Source organism: Haliotis rubra, unplaced genomic scaffold (assembly GCF_003918875.1).
Source record: "Haliotis rubra isolate DU_JTF1 unplaced genomic scaffold, ASM391887v1 Scf386, whole genome shotgun sequence".
NCBI classification, from domain to species: Eukaryota; Metazoa; Mollusca; class Gastropoda; order Lepetellida; family Haliotidae; genus Haliotis; species Haliotis rubra.
In genome coordinates this window covers 181,023-202,215 of record NW_025767064.1, presented here as the reverse complement: position 1 = coordinate 202,215, position 21,193 = coordinate 181,023, and the positions used below count along the sequence as shown (strand labels likewise).

Genomic DNA, 21,193 nt, shown 5'->3' with positions numbered 1-21,193 from the left:
CTGAACAAAAGGAGCGAAGGTTGAACTGGTGCTTACAGCATAGAAATTTTAACTGGGACAATGTGATTTTCTCAGATGAAAGTTGTGTGTGGTTGTTTCCTAATACACTGAAATTCTGGACCAAACAAACTGAAAACCCTTTGTATCAGCGCCCAAAGTACAGTCCAAAATTTAACGTGTGAGGTGGCATATCTGTGTTAGGGGCAACGCCCCTCTGTGTATTTGAAGGGAATATGAACAGTGAGCGGTACACAGATATTCTCGAGGGACATTTACTTCCACCTGCTGACGTGTTCTATGGAAAGTTTTGGATTTTCAACGACCCAAAACATCGTTCAAAGCATTCACAGGCCTGGTTTCGGACCCAAACTATGACATTATTAGATTGGCCAAGCTGTAGCCCTGACCTAAATCCAATAGAAAATGTTTGGGGACTTATGAAGGAAAGTGTCAATAAGAAAAATCTGACAAATATTGCTGAAATGAAAGAAGAGGTGGTCCGATATTGGGACAGCATGGACCACGACTTTCTAACTTCTTTGATCAGTAGTATTCCCCGCCGCATTGAAGCCTGCATTGCTGCCCATTGTGACTTGACAAAATACTTACTGTTCACCTGTCTTTGAATCTGGAGTTATGTTCTGCTAACATTCACATTTAATACGTGAGTAATGAGTGAAAAAATTTAAAAATTACAATCTTAAGTTCTCAATAATTTCTGGTTGTACTGTAAATGATGTTTCCATTGACCTCCAAACGATATCTCATATATTGCGCCCATAGATTATACAAAATACCTTTTTGATAAACTCCAAACTCCTACTAAGCTTACACGCAGTGTCAACCGTGCGAGCTCGATAAATACAGAGGGAGAAATGAAATTCTCCAGAATGCATGAAGCTTTAAGAAATAGATCCTTGACGCTATTAAATAATTGATAACAGATTTTAGAGCGTGTAAACTGCTGTGCATGACAGGGAGCAGCGTTTAATGCTATGAAAACTTTTAAAATTTCTTTACAATTTTGGAGGCTATTTTTGATTATCAAACGAAAATGACGCTAACTAAAGACAGTCTACCGTGACCAGCACATTCCACATGCAGTCAGTTGTTAGGATGTGTTATGGTTTATGTTCTCAGCTGTTTACCTTTTTACTGAAATACGCATTAGTTATTGCCTCCAGCCCTCGGCCAGGTGTAGTTTTCCTGTATATATATGTTTCGCCTGAGTATATTTTACATTAAGAAAGCAAAAGAGCTTTTTAAGAAACAGGAAGTCGGCCAATTCTTTTCCTGACTGACTAACTCTGAACAGCTTGGTGTTAGTGACGACACCGGGTGTCCACGAGAAGGGTAAGCATGTCTTGTCTTTCTGGTTGCACCTACCACTCGCATAATCGGTATGTGAAAGTAAATGAACAAAAAGCGTGATGTAATAATGTAATCAGTGACACGTGCATTTAATTACCTGCTGGAACAGCCGCCATATAGCTGGAATATTGCATTGTGCGGCGTTAAACAACAAACAAGCATAACAAATACAAACCACATCTTCCATTCATGATATTTACGTAATTCTACGTAGTTTGTTACTGGAATGTCGTCAAGCATGATGGATATCAAGTCTACACGAACAACGTGACCTGAAATACAAGCTTGAACATGTAATAAAACCTTGACACGGATTAAAATCCACACCAAGTACAACAGTTACATCGCTAAAGTTACACTCTTAGTGTCTGTGTGAGTATGGTATCACGCCTGTTATCCCAGTTATATGCCGGTGTGACAGCTTCATGTTGGTTGGTTGGTTGTTGTTTTACGCCGCACTCAGCAATGTTCCAGCTATATGGCGGCGGTCTGTAAAATCGAGTCTGGACCAGACAATCCAGTGATCAACAGCATGAGCATCGTCCTACGCAACAGTTACTTGGATACGATGACATGTGTCAGCCAAGTCAGCGATCCTGACCACTCGATCCTGCTAGTGGCATCTTACGACAAGCATGGGTTGCTGAAGACCAATTATAACCCGGATCTTCATGGCTGTCATGTGGAGGAAAGATGGGAGTAATATATACCACTTCGCCCCGATTATATTAAAATGCCATACCGTGCTCGTGGGTTACCCCAAAGCTGACTGACTAGTGAATTAACCTAAATAGAATCGCCAGTAATGTTGTACATCATGTGATTTGTCGTGATTTTAAACACTGAACCACTGGACGAGTGTGCAGCGTCAATAAAGACAAAACTCGAAGCGGTACGGTCACTCGAAATTCTTCGTGATGAAGGTGAGGTGAAATTGGGTTTTAACATCGTGCTTGAGAATATTTCGCTCAAATGACGACGTGCATGCGTGTGTATGTGTATGTGCGGCTTCTTGTACTAGCCCAGACTTAAGCTGGTTTTATAGTGTTAGCCCACTGAGACACCATGCCGCAGTGAAGCATGAATACCCCACTCAGACACATTATACTGACTCCGAGCCGACCAGTCCTTGTTGTACCCATTAATGCCGAGCGCCAGGCAGGGACCAACAAGTACCATATTTTAACGTCTTTTGGTATGACGCGGTCGGGGATCGATCCCGCGACCTTCCGCTCTCCGGGCGGACGCTCTAACCACTACACCACGGAGGCGGTCTCCTTCGTAATATTAGCAGTTTGTAACATACTGTTTATAAACGGACATTATGTATTTGTAGCGGCCATAAGATTTCCGAGTCCTGGGCAGGTATGCGAACCAAGGACCTTCTGATCCGAGGTCGGACGCCTTGTCCACATGACCAGAGATTAATTTGATTAGCATATATGAAACATCAAATTATATTTTAAGATATAATTATCTTCAGCAAAAAGAGGTCAGCATCACATAAGTGGACAACCCTAGCCCTGCCTAGCATGATGTCAAGGGAGTGAGGGAGGCATTTTCCCAGCCTGCCTGAAAAATGAAACATTTCCCCGCCTCACCAAGGCTTGTATCTATGTAAACGCACCTCCTCTGGCCACCTGACTGACACAGTGGGAAATTCAAATCTGGATTAAAAAATGAGAAATATATTTTCAAAATGTATGTTTTGTAGACTCTCTGCATCCATACTTTATGCTGTCAGTCTTCACAACATACTTCTTTATACTATGACTTAATATTAGCCTGAACCGGTGAGTCAGTTTTGTGATATTTCATGGACTGTACTTGAATACTACATTGCTTTGCATCTAAGGACAGTTTTGACAAGGCAAGGAGGCCACACCCCATCTGTGTATAGGTTTGAACCCCGCCCTTTAACCCCGTGAGCAAGCTGACAAGGTAAGGATGTCATCTATGGGATGACTTCACACCCTGCTACATGTTGTTTAAGACCAGTTTGTTGTGGTAAATACTAAAATTCACCACGTTATTTTCTGGCAGTGATACCTATAAGTTTGGCATGAAATGCATGTGGACCCGGTTTTTTAAAATATCTCTTCATCCAATGACCCAATCGATCTCAAACTGTGCAAGTGGATGTTTTGTCAGACAACCTAATCACATTGTAAATCACCGATTTTATGCATTAAAGAATCTGTCTATGTAACTGTCAACAAAATAAACAGCAGACCGCAGACTGCTTGCAGAGGGAGGGAGCCAATGACCTGTATCAGCGGCAGTGTTGGGTCATAAAGGTAAAGGCACATGCAGTTCATGATAGTTACCTGTGCACTGCACAGTGATAGACCGTTTGGATCATTCACATTGACTACTTCTAGCTGTCATCCTGAAAGCTTATTCAGATGATGCTAAACGTTTAATTAGAAATGTGTTGAATTTTTTTTAAAAAGAGAGCAAACGTAGCAAACCGATTTATAAGGTGTCGGATTACATGAAACGTACAACTTTTGCTCTTGGCATGAAACAGAACACCGTGCTAAAAATTGTGAAAAATAAACCAACGACCAATAAACAAAACCTTGTACAAAAAGGTAGGCATCCAAAGTTAGATTCTTTTGACATCAGGGTCATCAGAGATGTCATTCGCCGGCTATTTGCTAGAAATGAACACCTCTTCATACCTGTCACGTGCATAGCTGACCTACATTGACGAACGTTGACCTTTATGACTCAACACTGCCGCTGTTACAGGTCATTGGCTCTCCCTCTAAGCAGTTTGCGTTCTGCTGTTTATTTTGTTGACAGTTACATAGACAGATTCTTTAATACAAATGCATAAAATCGGTGATTTACAATGTGATTAGGTTGTCTGACAAAACATCCACTTGCACAGTTTGAGATCGATTGGGTCATTGGATGAAGAGATATTTACAAAAAAACGGGTCCACATGCATTTCATGCCAAACTATAGCCGCGAATAGCTGCAAAATTGATGATGCGGCTTAAAGCAACATTTACTCACTCTGGGAATTTTGATATTTTAACAAAATGCCATAGCTAACCACGGCAACTAGCTGCATGCAGTATGAAAACAATGTTGGTCGTTATCCGAATGGAACTTGCGGATTTGCCTCAAATTATTCCGATAAAGGTCAGTAAAGAATTAAGAAATTTAAAAGAAATTTGCCTACTATAATGAATACTACAAAATTGGTACCAGGATCAATGGTGTCCCTATAATGTTTTATATAATATCCATAAACTTCTTCAAAAGACTAATGCGACTTCCTCTACGATGAAAATACACGCAAGCATGCACGCACACACACACACACACACACACACACACATTATTCACCCCGTACCTGAGTCTATGTCCTGGGTGCCGTTGTACAAAACGATCTTATCGCTAAGGTGATCGTAACTCCCATACTTTAACATACTACACTGACGTAGCGCGCGCTACGATCGACTGCTGAAACGGGCCCCTGGTGTCCCGGTTCGAGGGCTAGTGAAGTGGGCGCAGTATACGTCGTCACCAACCCCAGGAATAGAGTCCAACATACAAGTCTACATACAATACATATCTTGTCTCCCTGTCACGGTCACATGTAATAAACTAAAAGCGAAATAAAGTTATCTTTCTCACTCTCGTCACACATCGCCTCGCTTCAGTATTATTTAACACTATCTCAGTAATATTCCCGTAACCTTCTGACGCTGGTTGCCCTAAATCCCCGCGGGATTGACGCCTTTGGTCTGTTATCAACCACCAACATGATATTTCGAGATCCCAGCAAAGATGAAAGCTTTGAGAGTTTTTGAAGACTGCAAGATGGCCACGACCGATATACCAGTTTCCCCTAACTACCAAATCCGACTTTTACTATCACAGCAAGTTGATAAATACGTCTCCTGGAATAGAAGACCCTAGTTACTGTTACACCGAGGTACATAATGGTAATGCGTTCTTTGAAATTATTTACTGCCAGCCATTTGGTCGTCAGTGTCTTACAGTTAACATATGAGACCGAACTCGGGCCATAAATCAATGCGTTTTGTTTATGGTGTATAGCCTGATTGGTGTTAAGTTCAAATTGCATGTGGTCAGTGATCGCAGTTGTGTATTGAATATTGTCATTAGCAGACAGGCAGGCAGACACACGGGTGTCAATAAAACAAGACATTGAGTTTTGTCTGTGACAGCGACATATCTATATCACAGTTAGAAATTGTGTCAACGCTAAATAATGACATTGCTTTTAAGTATCGAACTGAGAAAGTGACTCGGTAAGAAGAACGTGTGGTGAAATAGACAAATGAAATTATATAAACAGTTTATTTACTGTCATAACATATAAAAAGCTCGCGCCTGTGAGATATCAACAAAACATTATGAAAATAGCTCACACCAAAGCCTTCACCGAGTATTCACCAGACAGCCCGCTTCCACGTTGCGCGAACCTATTTCACTGCGCACATGCTATGAGCGCAGCCCAGCTGTTGAAACCCGTTTTCCCCCGAAATTTTCGGGGAAAAATTTGTGAATCGTTTGAACTCCGATTTCGCGCGTTTTTTTTCATCGCGTTATTTTTCAACTTTATAACTTGAATTTGCATTTTTGATGATTTGTTTCGGTACGTCCATACCGAAAGGTATCAGAATCTGCAAAGTTGTGTTTTACGCTGCATGTGACCTTTAAATACCGTACAACCAATAAACGATGTTTCAAACTAGATAATAGATGTAACACCAAATCTTCTCCCCACACCCAATCACTACCAGGGACAGTGACGGCAGGGATGCGTGGTTTTAACATGATGGCGAGGTTTACGATCGCATGCGGAGCTACTTCACCATAAAAGCATACCAAAATCTAATCCATTGCAGGCACCTGGTTCCATCGATATGCGCTAAGGTAGAGTAGAAAGTCTGGCACAAAGTGTGTTTTGGTAATTAATTACACAACCAGCGCTAGGTTCAGCGTTGTGTCGAATTTAGTGCGCGTCGTAAGAAATGACGGCAGGCCATCTGTTCAATGACGTCACTTCCGTTTCTTTCAACTAGCTGAGCAAGTCAAAAGCTAGCATGCAATATCTTGTAATTTACACATAGTTGACGTTCGCGTATCACAGAGGTATACAGCGATCACAGGCTGGAACCTTCCATGCAATGTTCAAAGATATAGGACTTTACACGTAAATGATGTTACTTTGCACTGTATATTGATGTACTTCTAGTTGCAAGCATTTCTCGTACAAGACAATATCAAAGGGACAAGATCTTTTCTAAATTTATATCTTAATTCTATCTAACTTATACTGCTACTAGAAAATATAGTATAACATTTATCATTTGGCGGGTGCGTCCTCCTTTACAATACCGACTATCGGCTAATTACAGACTGATCGTCGAATCTTGACATCCTGTCATTTATATGTGGCTAAACAAGGACAGCATGGATACAGCCGATACAGCTGACTATAATGGACCAAAAGAGGACCTAAGGATAGCCGGCACATATTACCACTAGTGTTGGGAATTGGTTAAAATCTTATAATTGATGATTGGTTCATTACAACCGATCAATCATCGAAAATAATTGGTTTGCGTCATTTATCAAAATTATGTTCCTGTTATCTTTGTTAATGCACACACAAAAAAGGAAAAAAACATGAAGTAATTTGGGTCTTTTGCAAATTGCACAAAATCCATTGGCAAATTTCGCATATTTAAAGGATGATTAGTATGTTAGGAACACAGATTTCCTGGATTCTTTAAGATATTTACGCTGCATGTGACCTTTAAATACCGTACAACCAATAAACGATGTTTCAAACTAGATAATAGATGTAACACCAAATCCTCTCCCCACACCCAATCACTGCCAGGGACAGTGACGGCAGGGATGCGTGGTTTTAACATGATGGCGAGGTTTACGATCGCATGCGGAGCTACTTCACCATAAAAGCATACCAAAATCTAATCCATTGCAGGCACCTGGTTCCATCGATATGCGCTAAGGTAGAGTAGAAAGTCTGGCACAAAGTGTGTTTTGGTAATTAATTACACAACCAGCGCTAGGTTCAGCGTTGTGTCGAATTTAGTGCGCGTCGTAAGAAATGACGGCAGGCCATCTGTTCAATGACGTCACTTCCGTTTCTTTCAACTAGCTGAGCAAGTCAAAAGCTAGCATGCAATATCTTGTAATTTACACATAGTTGACGTTCGCGTATCACAGAGGTATACAGCGATCACAGGCTGGAACCTTCCATGCAATGTTCAAAGATATAGGACTTTACACGTAAATGATGTTACTTTGCACTGTATATTGATGTACTTCTAGTTGCAAGCATTTCTCGTACAAGACAATATCAAAGGAACAAGATCTTTTTCTAAATTTATATCTTAATTCTATCTAACTTATACTGCTACTAGAAAATATAGTATAACATTTATCATTTGGCGGGTGCGTCCTCCTTTACAATACCGACTATCGGCTAATTACAGACTGATCGTCGAATCTTGACATCCCGTCATTTATATGTGGCTAAACAAGGACAGCATGGATACATCCGATACAGCTGACTATAATGGACCAAAAGAGGACCTAAGGATAGCCGGCACATATTACCACTAGTGTTGGGAATTGGTTAAAATCTTATAATTGATGATTGGTTCATTACAACCGATCAATCATCGAAAATAATTGGTTTGCGTCATTTATCAAAATTATGTTCCTGTTATCTTTGTTAATGCACACACAAAAAAGGAAAAAAACATGAAGTAATTTGGGTCTTTTGCAAATTGCACAAAATCCATTGGCAAATTTCGCATATTTAAAGGATGATTAGTATGTTAGGAACACAGATTTCCTGGATTCTTTAAGATAAATTCAATCATGACTTGGAACGAGCTTGTAGTGCTTATTAAATGTAAATTTAATGACACAGACAAAACCAACCTTGTGTAAAATATTGTTGATGCAAACAAGCGTTCCAAAATTGGTTGTGTTCGATTATGAGAAAACACAATCGATTCCTTGGGCGTTTAGTCACTGCGACCAATCTTCGATTATTTCAATTAATCGGACCACCACTAATTACCACAAATGAAAAGAAAATATTTTTGCGTCATTACATTATGGATTATAACGCCACACTCAGCAATATTCCAGCTATATGGCGGCGGTCTGTAAATACGTCTGGACCAGACAATCCAGTGATCAACAGCATGAGCATTGTCCTACAGTTACTGGGATACGATGACATGTGTCAGCCAAGTCAGCGCTCCTGACCACCCGATCCTGTTCGTCGCCTCTTTCGACACGCATGGGTTACTGAAGATCAATTCTATCCCGGATCTTCACGGGTATCACACCGAACACTAACGTTCCAAGAGAATGAATATTTGGAGTACATCATTGTTTCATATCAGAACAAATCACCCAACAGCAACATTTCATACACCAAAACAAGCACAGGTCCTGACCACAGAATTGTTTCACTGAATGTCCACTGGAGCGCCGTGAGCAGCATGGTCACGCAATCTGTATTCATCTTGAAAATAGACTTAGTAATTTTGATGTTCAAGATATAAACAGTTTGTATGCGTGTGTGCGTGCGTGTGCATGCGTGCGTGTGTGAAATTGTACCTATGCCCTCACATGCAACAGGCTTAGTTACACCTGTAATTTGTTGACATCCACGCATTCAGATCCATGTTGTTGGTATGTCATGATTCGTGCGTGTGCATGCGTGTGTGAAATTGTACCTATGCCGTCACATGCAACAGGCTTAGTCACACCTGTTATTTGTTGACATCCACGCATTCAGACCTATGAGGTTGGTATGTCATGATACCCAAGCAGCAATGTCATCACACTGAAGACCCGGGTTCGATCCCCCACATGGGTACAATGTGTGAAGCCAATTTCTGGTGTCCCCGTGATATTGCTGGAGTAATGCTCAAAGCGGCGTAAATCTAAACTCACTCACTCACTAAAGAGTTTGGTTGAAGCTCGAGGAAAGAGATAAAAATATCAATGGGTTCATCCTATTGCGTGAATCTATATATGTTTCGATTCATCTGACTAATATATTCACACTGATAGACAATTATATACCTCTGGTACCCGTTCTCGTGTACTGGGTCCTATTAAGTAACAATATACATCGTTAAACCCTGCTCCTGACTAATGAAAGCCACACGCGCATATTAGCTGCGCTTTGTTGTTGTAAATCCAGTTTACCTTAACGTGTAACTGAACGTTAAACAACCCTAGAGTTCTGTGCAAGCAGCGTCGAGGTTTGAAAGAGGTCATTATAAGTTTGAACCAATTCCGATCAACTCAGACAGCGATATAGGCAGTTACTGACGTTAACGAGCCAACGTGTGCACTGCAGTCGAGACGGCCTTTTGTTGCTGCGGCAACTAAATTCATGAAATTTAATTAAGAAGACAGTGAGGATGATCGGACGAGGCAATCAGGACTTAAAGTGAAACTTCCTCGCAATTATCCCCATGCAGCATGTGTACAGGCGCGTGTATCATATTCAGCTCCACACAGCGTCACTGGGAGACCGTCGTTGTCGGAGCGATGATGTTGGTGGCCGTAAAGGAAATGTTCTTCATGCGTTCAGCGTTAAAGAAGTACCTAAAATGCTTTTTGTTCGTTATGTGTTAATGGTCGTTAAAGGCCGTATACTCGAAATGTTTTTCATATGTTCTACATTAAAGGCCGAACTCGAAATGTTTTCCATACGTTCTACATTAAAGGCCGAACTCGAAATTTCTTTCATGCGTTCTACATTAAAGGCCGAACTCGAAATGTTTTCATGCGTTCTGCATTAAAGGCCGAACTCGAAATGCCTGTCACATGTTCTGCATTAAAGGCCGAACTCGAAATGCTTTTCATACGTTCTACATTAAAGGCCGAACTCGAAATGCCTGTCACATGTTCTGCATTAAAGGCCGAACTCGAAATGCTTTTCATACGTTCTGCATTAAAGGCCGAACTCGAAATGCTTTTCATACGTTCTGCATTAAAGGCCGAACTCGAAATGCCTGTCACATGTTCTGCATTAAAGGCCGAACTTGAAATGCTTTTCATACGTTCTACGTTAAAGGTCGTACTCGAAATGCTTTTCATATGTTCTGCATTAAAGGCCGAACTCGAAATGCCTTTCATATGTTCTCCGTTAAAGGACGTACTCCGAATACTCTTTATGCCTTCTCCGTTGGCAAGCATGTCAAGTTTTAGTTTCTTTGGTCAAGAGGTATATATGAGTACAGGGTGATGCTTACAGTGCAAAGAAATGCATTTCGAGAAAATCATTTCGTGTATATATATTTCTAAAACTCTTATATGCGAGTTGTCCCATAACGTCCTGGCCTGGCAATGAAAACCGGACAATATGAAAAGTATTTACAGTCATTTTTTCAACACAATCACACATGATCTCAATACATTTGGTCCAGTGTTTCTCCAACATTATTAACCCATCCCGACAAACCACTTTTTGTCACGTGACCCGAGAAAGTCCTAATGACGTCTTCGTTCGTATCGAATTTGTAGCTCCGGAGTTCAGTTTTGAGTCGAATATAGAATAAGAAGTCTGAGAGGTCTAAATGTGGAGAATAGGCAGAACAAGCCAACATCTTGAATCTACAAGCCTGACTTTACACCTGGAGTCAGTGGAGGACATCGTTTTCAACTTTAAATGAGTCGGTGACGTCACATGTTCCCACTGTATGCTTTAACCTGTCTCAGGATCAAAATGGTGAACCCAGCTATCATCATGTTACATCATGTGTCAAAAATGACTCGAAGTCAGAAAAAAAGTCACTGCGTCCAGAGGCACGCACGATATTATTTTCTGTACCCACAACATATGTAGGAGACCACCTCCGTGGTGTAGTGGATTGAGCGTCCGCCCGGAGAGCGGAAGGTCGCGGGTTCGATCCCCGATCGCGTCATACCAAAAGGACGTTAAAATATGGTACTTGTTGGTCCCTGCCTGGCGCTCGGCATTAATGGGTACAACAAGGACTGGTCGGTTCGGAGTCAGTATAATGTGTCTGAGTGGGGTATTCATGCTTCACTGCGGCATGGTATCACAGTGGGCTAGCACTATAAAACAAGCTTAAGTCTGGGTTAGTACAAGCAGCCGCACATACACATACACATGCATGCTCGTCGTCATATGAGCAAAATATTCTCAAGCACGACGTAAAACCCAATTTCACCTCATCTCACCTCACCTCACCTCACCTCACCTCACCTATGTAGGACTTTGCTAAGTTTTTGGTGTCTTTCAAGGCGGTTATGTGCAACATTCCATCCATCAGTGCACATATTCAATGATTCATTCCAGGCTCTAACATTATCAAAACATACAGGTCTCTACACCATTACTTCACAGGACCCTCGTATTGCCTGCAGGGACCCTTCAAACTAATAACTGGGGATCCCCGGGAACCCCATGATTGTGAGTCGAGGTAAAACTCTGGACACCCCTCGGACATTAAAGACGCACAAGCAATGGTAGAAGCTATAGGAATAGAAAGCTAGCAGTGGTAGTATGACTTTGGTCTTTATATAATCGAGCCTGGACCACACTATAGAATAGAAGAATAGAATAGAATAATACTTTAATGCCTTTTCAGGAATTTGTGTTACATCAGCAGAGCTACTGACACATTAGAGAGATACCAAACATATTTACATAAATTCTTTGATTTAGGTATCTTCACATTTGTTTAAGAGAGATATGGTACTTGGAATAAAGGATGTACGGGCTCTCTTAGTTTTCACAACTGGAACTTTGTAGCGGCGGCCTGAAGGGAGGAGGTTGTATTCCGAATTTAGTAGTGAGAAGTGAGTACTGTCAGATATGATTTTGACAGCTTGATTCACGATTTGCCGCTCATATATTGATGATAAACATTCAAATCTGACTCCAGCGATTTTACTTGCAGTGTTAACAATTTTGTCTATTTTAGATTTGAGATGAACTGAGAGAGACCCGTACCAACAATGGAAGGAAAATGTTAAAATACTCTGAATAAATGCTACATAAAAAGATGACATCACAGATGGGTTAACATTAAAAGATCTCAGTTTACGCATGAGATGAAGACGTTGTTGACACTTTTTGTATAGGGCTTCAGTGTTAGAGTTCCAGTTCCCAGATACTTATACTCCGACACTGTCTCAACAGTGTCTCTCCGACACTCTGCAGTCACCGAGAGTATGAACATCGATCTACGCAATATGAGATCATGTATTTGGAGCAGAAAGATCTCTAACTCTGATTAAAAGGAGGCTAATGGTAGTAAGAGCCGATTATAACAGAAATTCAAGATCTACGGAACTGGAACAATGTAACAGAAGGAAAGGTAGCTGGATAAGTTTAGCTAACGCTTTGGAGTTCTCATAAGACCGAGATTACCAGATCTCAAACACTCTACAGGTTCTGGCGAGTACATTAGATAGATACTTTGAACCTGATGGGTGAGTTAAAGAAAACTTGAATTTTAAGGGTAAGTGATGCCATAAATAGTTCAGTGTACATGACTAGGCCAGACGATACCATCCGATTCCTTGGTTTCGATAGTCGTGTGACATAAAACATGAGTCATTCTTGCGCTCTCATATTTGAACACAAAAATCGTCTTTACAACATACATCACAGACTTTGGCGCCGTGTTGACGCCTTGCATCGTAGCTTCCATGTTAACATCTATCAAAGCTACGGCTTCAAGAGCGTAGTCATATAGTCACATCAGAATCTGTCTCTGCTATCTATGTAAGATATTGATTCCAGAGCCGTGTCATGTCAACGTTCCAATACAACGGAATTTGCAATACAATAATCTCACTCAAAATAAAAATACGTTTCCAAGAACAGTAGAGGACTTGAACAGGAAATCCAGGTCCTCTGTGTTCTGGATGTGATCTTTTACCACGCCATGTAGCCGAACTCAGAAGCCTGTTGGTTTTTCAGTCATGTATTACTTATGACTACAACGAGATTTATAAAGCGAAGCTTTTATTGAACTGTTTTTTCTCTGAGTCACCATTGTACAGGAAAAAAATGTTTTAAAAAATAGCCAGGAGAATTACATTTTTTGCAATTTACAGTTACAATTTCTTCACGCTATCTCCAACCGGAACTACTTTCACCAGCGTTAGCACAGCGCACAGTAAAGTGATGAATCGCCGACATGACATGTGCCTAATACATTACAGTTTGTGTATAATACTCAGACATCTTCACCACTGTCATAATCTCCAAGTGCTGATCCTTTTAAGGATGGCCTTTTTACATTATGCCCTCTCAATTTCAGTGTTTCAACTCACAAACATGCCGGTATCCATGTATGACGTTTATGTCATAGCACGCATAGATTTAGAGTTTTACTGGGTTTCTTCTCGGAAACCCCCATCAAGGTAGTTATGGAGCGCTGTCAGGAGAGCAGTTAATCGCCCAGTCAAAGCGATTATTTCTCCGTTTACATATTGTAAACTGGGATAGATGTGTCTGCCAGATTCGCTTCCTCTTTGCGTTCCGCCATTGACAAGCTCTGTGTACGCGGGATGAACGCTGATAATGCTTTGGAAAAACATGGCAGTAAACGCTTGGTGTTTATACTTGTTATTTTAAGACTTTTGCTTTTTCAGCCGTTGCCAAGTGGCGCACATTACACATACCGCAGATAGTGTGTAGTGGCGACTATGTATGTTCTTGTGTAGTGAAACATAGATAAACACTTGGCAGTTTTGGTAACATAGTTCCTTTGTTGAACAGAGGATTGAGTTGCAGGACTGATTGCAAGGTGAGGATGGCGTTACTAGTCTGTTTCTTGCTGTTCAAGGTGCTTTCAGTAGTAAGCTATCAGTCTAAAGGCGCTATGTAAATAACCCAGCGTGGATGAAGCAAACCAGTGATTGATATCGTGAGCATCCCTCTAATCACTTCAGATTCTGTTATGCATGCCAACTTCTTTTACACGTACACAATCTTTGGACTTCAAACAACACATAATACGATTGTAAGGGTGTGATAGGTGACAAAAATGGTTTACAGAGATTTTGTAAATAATATTGGCTATTTATAAAGCGCCAGTTTCCATGCACTTGTGCATGCTCAAAGCATTAACATATTATTACCCTGTATAACCCAAGCTGCCTGTATGGCGTTAGAAAGTTACCAGTCATATGACTTATCCTACCGGGTACCCATTCACCGCTGGGAGAGCAGAAGCAGTTCATGAACAAATTCACTTGTCTAGGGTGAGACCACATGTGTCACGTGTGCTTCGTTGTGGGGCAGGACTGAAGTCCTAGAAACTCTCCGCGACCAACGTTGCTTAACTTCATCTCATTTGTGACCTGGACTCACAGGACCACACACCACCAAATACAAAAACAACAATGAGAAATTCCATCAAAAAATGACCTCTATTGATGTCTACCTACATCTGTAACTATTCCGGTTATATCATTGCATGGAAACTTCTGTCTCTAAGGTAATAATCAAGAGTTTAAATGAACATTTCTATAGAAATATAAATAACGGACCGCCGTCCTTAGACTGTGCGCTTCTCTAGACTAGTCTCTTTAGAGGATAGAATTACTGCACACACATGCGCTTGACATACAGTACAGCCTTGGAACAAGGCTAGCTTCATGAGTGAGCATGGACTAACAACTAGTCTCTGAAATGAACATATTTTACTGAAAAAAGTTCATAGTAAAAAAAAATAATATAATGAAAAGGAGCCCTGAGACTTTCTTAATTTTCAGAAGCTGAGGAAATCTAGACTTGCCACATTTTCTAGACTTGCATGGGCTTTCTTGGATATATTTGCTTCAGGGTCTGTACGACAGACTAGAGTGAGCAAAGCCCGAAGTAATACAGGTCTCAGATGTGTTCCATTTTGGTGACACAGACAAGCACGGGTATGGTACCTAAGTCCAGATGAAATCATCTTGCTCATGTAAACAAACTTGAAGTGCAATCCCATCCATCTTGTTCATCGGCATTTGGCCACATACAGTTTACATGTACTTCAGAACTTGACATTGATATGTTTTTAAACAATCGCTGAAACGGCAATATACTTGTCGTCATAGTAACACTAACTGTACATCAATATCTGGCACAATATTCATTCTAACATGTTATATTTGGCACTTCCAGTTGGCACAGAAGGAAGGGCGGTGGGGTAGCCTAGTGGTTAAAGCGTTGGCTCGTCACGCCGAAGACCCGGGTTCGATTCCCCATATGGGTACAATGTGTGAGGCCCATTTCTGGTGTCCCCCGCCGTCATATAGCTAGAATATTGCTTAAAAGGCGGCGTAAAACTATACTCACTCACTCACAGAAGGAAACCTTATCACAACTTGCCCATCCTTCAATCTATCTTCAGACCATCGGGCACCTTATCATTGTTCAGTCGTTATCTTTACTGCATGAATTCCATAATACTGGAATGCAAGGGAACAAACTCTGCAATAAAAGTCCTGTGACTAAAAATAGGTCCCCTATGGTAAGTCGGTAAATGAGTCTACCAAAGCATGAGCTAAAATTATACATCTACCGAGACGGAGAATGCACACTGACCTCCCTGAACCCCACTTGTTGTAAACAAACAACGACGGCCTGTGTTAGTGTCTATCATCGGTAACCTTGAGTGCAGATTAGTTCTAGATAATGCGCCTGTGCTAACATGCTTACCAAGATGTTAGTCCTTTTCTCCAGATAGGCTCATGCTATTGATTTAGGTTGTCGCTACAATCTACAACAAATTGAACTTGTGATATATATTGTATTGCCGTACTATTTGACATTCCTGGGACACTTTCCACAAACGACCTTAAACCATGATGTGCGACAGACGCAGCACGGAGATCTCTTGGAGGGACCGGGGCCTTTGCACAAAGTGAACTTAATGTAAAGACTGTCGCAAGTAAGGTCACTAGCAGCACGGAGATCTCTTGATGTGGCCGGGGCCTTGCACAAAGTGATCTTAACGCCTTACTATCGCAAGGTCAAAGTATGGGAATTACGAATAACACCTTCCACAAAGAGATCGTAGTGCTACGACTGTCGTAAGTCGGTGTTGAAGAAAGGGAGTTACGGCGGTCTTAACGCTAAGATCGTTTTGTGGAACATGGTCCTCGGTATTGAAAGACATCTAGGCTCGGAATATTTGACATTCCCAACCATTGTGACGTTTGTCATGCTGGATATCGGGGTTCGAATCCCGACATGGCTCCACTGAGTGAAAATCATTGCTGGCGCCCCAGCCATGCAGAATTTGTCAAGTTCAATATATCTTCAACAAGTGATTATCCCTTTTATAACCATGATGTTATGTTTACCAAGCATAGAAGAGAAATTGCTTCATAGAGAGGATATGGGTAGCCTTAGCAATCTAACTTGTGAATTGAGAAAAAAGAAGCACAGAGTGTTATGTGTATGACAAACGCATGGAATCATGTTAGAGGTCAGCAATTGGATTTTCGAGACTGAACTGGGATAAAATATATAACAGCTAGGACAATGTAATAAATCTGCACTACACATAAACCATTTGGACATTTTTATTTCCGATGTTGTAAACTAGTAATCTCCTCCAGAGTTGGAGCAATATAATCAGAGTGTTTTTCTGACATATTAAGTATTACAAACTCAATGACGTGTTTTGAAGCCAAATTACTCCAACAATGCCAAGTGCCTAAATGCCTTACCGGACCAAGGTAGCGTTAAACTTGGGGCGACATTAGTTGCCTCAGTTGACAATTATCTTCACTAAACATTCGTTATATCAGATTAAATATACCGTGACTTCCACAAACGTTATAATCTCAGTCAACTATTTTCACTCAAATATTGATAAACGAAAGCAGTAGTGGTAGTGTAGTGAGACCCGATCTTATAAGAACTGCATGTCAAGATATTTCGGCCGTTATTAGCAAGAGTAACACAATTGTTTTCATGGGAGTTCGGGAAAGTGTCTGACGCCGATTAATACATCGCCAGAAAAGTTTTTGTGGGGTGCTAGTTATAATGTAGTCTGTCTCACCGTATTATTTTCCATTCCGCCCATCCTTTCTGCAGCCCTAAAGCCGTAAATGAAGCAAGTCTAGACTTCATCAGGCTCTGAATCTCCCATCTCACTGGGGCTCTTTTCAGTTTTAAAGGAATTATTTGTTTCTATCAAAATTATATATATACTCAGAGACTAACCGTCAGTCTAGCTAATGCAGTATTGAAGCATGTCAGTAAAAGAGATCGCAAAGTTAAAACATCCTGTACACGGTTCCGCCTACTCGAAGCGTTACGAATATCGTAAGTACATCGTCTTATAATGGTAGATGCTACGGTCCCTCTGTGCACGTAAGACCTGATCCCAGAGATAAAGAAAAACACAAAGCGGTTTTTTTAAACAGGGAAAACATCAACTTCAAAGTTTATAAAGACTATTTATAATGAATGATCAGTTGCAACGAACAAACACCTGACCTTCCATGATGGTAATCTTCGTGCAAGTATTGGTGTTCGGGTAAAGCGATTCGTTCGATTTACATGTGCGTTCGTAACATCAGAAAGTTGAAATATTCAAGTTTATCATATTATGTCTAAGCATTAATGTAATTTTCAATGCGTTACGCCCAGTGGAATCTATTTTGGCAGATGCTCGCGGTTATTACCTGGAGCTGCTGTAAATATGTAGATAAAGATTCTGTGACATCTATTTACCATCAACGTGGTCTGGGCAGGTTCATCAAGTGAAGAAGTGTACCTTTCGCTCTGATACAATATCATCTATGCAGAGGCCCAGATAAGCTGCGTATCCGGGTAAAATACGCATAGAAAATTTCCAATTACGCATTGAAAAATAATTGTTGCGTACCAATTACGCATTTAAACTGTTAGATACGCAAAGAGTTTAAAACAAATGCGTACGGAATATACTTATAAAAATCGCTTGCGTAATGAAAAAGACATCGATTGCTATCAAGTTGTACTGTTAGTATAGGACAAGTGTTGTACTGTCAGTATACGATGACTGATTTTTTATGAAATCATTTCCATTATATTTAAGTTGGTTTTGATTAGGTATGACATAAGGCAGAACATACCTGCTTAGTTAACTTACTCAATGACACAATACTTAGGTGTGTAAAATGACTCACATACGCACATATTTGAAAGCAGTGGGTAACGGAAAATGAAATACCCACTCAACATTCATAATACCCACTCCAATAAAATACAGTGGGTACAGTACCCACATTAGCTAAATCTTATCTGGAGCTCTGATCTATGAATGACAGTACGAGTTGCTAGGTGGATTCGTTAAGCGTGAAAAAGTAAATATATTGTTATCGAGAATATATTTTATCTTTGAAAAGACTATTATACATGTACGTAATTAATATTTACGAGTAGTAAGCCATGCCAATTCCTACTGCAGGTAGGGTATACGTAGTGTCTCTGTATCTCATTGGTCACAGAAAAACAAGAACAATGTGTACTATCCAGGATGCACGGCAATCGCTTCTATACTTGTTCTATAGAAGAAACACGCACTTCTCAACTGGCGGGAGAAAACGTACGTCTAACACCGATTTTATCCGCTTTCAGATAAACGACAGTAGAGTCTATAAATACGTTTCAACAGATACGGTAATGTCTTTCGGGGGGTGTTTGGAATGTGAAACCTAAACCAAGTTTACAGCCTGAACTAAACAAGCTCCAGTCCAGACCTCCGGACACTTAACACATGCACAATGTCCGGTATATCCTAACTAGCAAGGTTAAAGGTATCTGTAGATCCGTTTTAGAATATACAAGTATACATCTATACATGATAGTATCAGGGGCATCCCTGGGATACAAAATTAGCAGGTTTGAATAGCAGTGGAGTTGAAGGACCATGTTCCTTTAACCCTGCAGTCTGGGGAGAATTATTGCCAATGAAAGTACGATCTCTGAAAATTCCACCCTGTGTCATAATCGAGAGATAAGTATCTTGACCTCGTAAAATGGTACATGACATTCACGTGGTGATAGATTGTCTTGCTTATCCTGAAAAAAAAAGACAATTGGGTATCTGAGTGGGATGGATTTTCGCAGCTTCGAACTCTATTTTAACGGCAACAGCGCAAGCAACCTTTAACGAAAGCTGTAAAGGCCACGTACGTTTGGCGGAACAAACGGAAACAACATATATTCAGAGAAACCAAAAGTCATAATCGGAGCTTCTGAAATTCGAATAAGTCATCAGCGGATACCGGCGCCACCATGGGAAGCAACACAGCGAACTTCCTAGTGGGGTTCATGAATCAAGTAAAGACAGAATGCAGGGCTGGAGAAACTGAGGCACACTTCAGATTAACAATTCCATTCAGCCTTAATTCATTTCCTGTTTCAGCTTTCTTCTTTCAGACATTTGAGAATATAGTATTTCATTATCATGGTCAATCTTAAACAAGGTGATGGTGTGTAACACTATAAGTCGGTGTCACAGTCCCTGAACCACATTATTTTCTCTACTGCCTAGCTCTCCCTGCAATGCTAAAGCCCTATATGAAACAAGAAGTGATTGGCTCAGGTTCAGGAAACCTCAGGTTCTGAATCTCCCATCTCCCTGGGCTTCTTTTCAATCTAAATGGGTTCATATGTTACTATCAAACTTATATATATTCAGTGACTAAGCGTTAGTCTGTAACACTATGATCGTAAGAATTTCTGAATGAAGTCTTAAACGGTACGAGAAGGTTCTGTGGTCCACGTCTCTGCAATCTGCTGTCTGGTCGCGTCTCTTACTCCCACAAACCGCTAACCGATGGTTCGAATCTTAGATTCTAATTTGGTTTGTCAGTACCGATGCCTGCTATTCCTTGTCACTATCGACTAAACGTATCGACTTCTTATACTTTCTGCTAACCCCCAGTTACATTGCAAATAATCTGACTCGCAGTATATGATATATCTGCCTTCAGTTCGCCCAGGGCACGTTCATATGATTGAGATATCATCAGTTACAACGCAATTACCTCCCTTTATCAGGGAACTAAACTCGTTACGCCGACTCGTAATATACATATACGTCATACACCTACGTCATGGCTATAAACCTCTGGTGGCGCCCTTCAGTTACTTAGAAATGTGACGATGGACATTAATAAGATTGTTACATCGAACCTTTGGAAATAAAAAAGCCCAGCATATATTGAACGATCTAGAACCTACTGCCCTTTGGGTTTTATTACCTCCGCGAACTTTATAGACCCATTCTTAAGTTTGGTTGTACACATTGACTCGTAATTGCCTACATTATACATTTCGTGATGGACAAAAATCAATCTCTACCTCCCCTCAAAGAGAAAGATCAATAAAACATGCGTGGTTTACCGTTGGTGCAACCATCTGCATGCGTACATCCGCCATGATGGTAACTCCACACACCGCCTGTACAAGAGCGCGTCCTCAACTGAACTGCACGGAGGGAACCTGGCAGAATGGATATCCTCAGCCTAGCAACCAACAGCAGCAGCACCAGAAACTTGAGCGTCTTCTAACGATGATAGCGATATTTTTCGCCCACAGTAGTAAAACATGGTCTTGGGAAAAAACGAAATTTGATACATTGACTGATAACTCTTGCACTGATTCGAAAAACGGTCGTTTTTTCTCCGCCTCCTTTTTGAAGAAAGGCTATTAATAAAAATTCAGAAGAAAAAAAGTATGTGCAGTTTGAAACGCCTCCCATAGAAGTCATTACTAGGGTGAGTCAGAAC

At 40.8% G+C, this 21,193-nt stretch overlaps 1 protein-coding gene across 1 annotated transcript in view; it reads right to left on the bottom strand.

The window, feature by feature from the left end:
- LOC124286543 (four and a half LIM domains protein 2-like) overlaps positions 1 to 20,892 on the bottom strand; it is a 170,537-nt gene extending 149,645 nt beyond the window's left edge. Inside the window, exon 1 of the mRNA XM_046722913.1 lies at positions 20,808 to 20,892. Coding sequence (XP_046578869.1) covers positions 20,808 to 20,843 — 36 coding nt within the window. The 5' untranslated portion in view covers positions 20,844 to 20,892. The remainder of the gene's footprint in view (positions 1 to 20,807) is intronic.
- Positions 20,893 to 21,193: the final 301 nt, after the last annotated feature.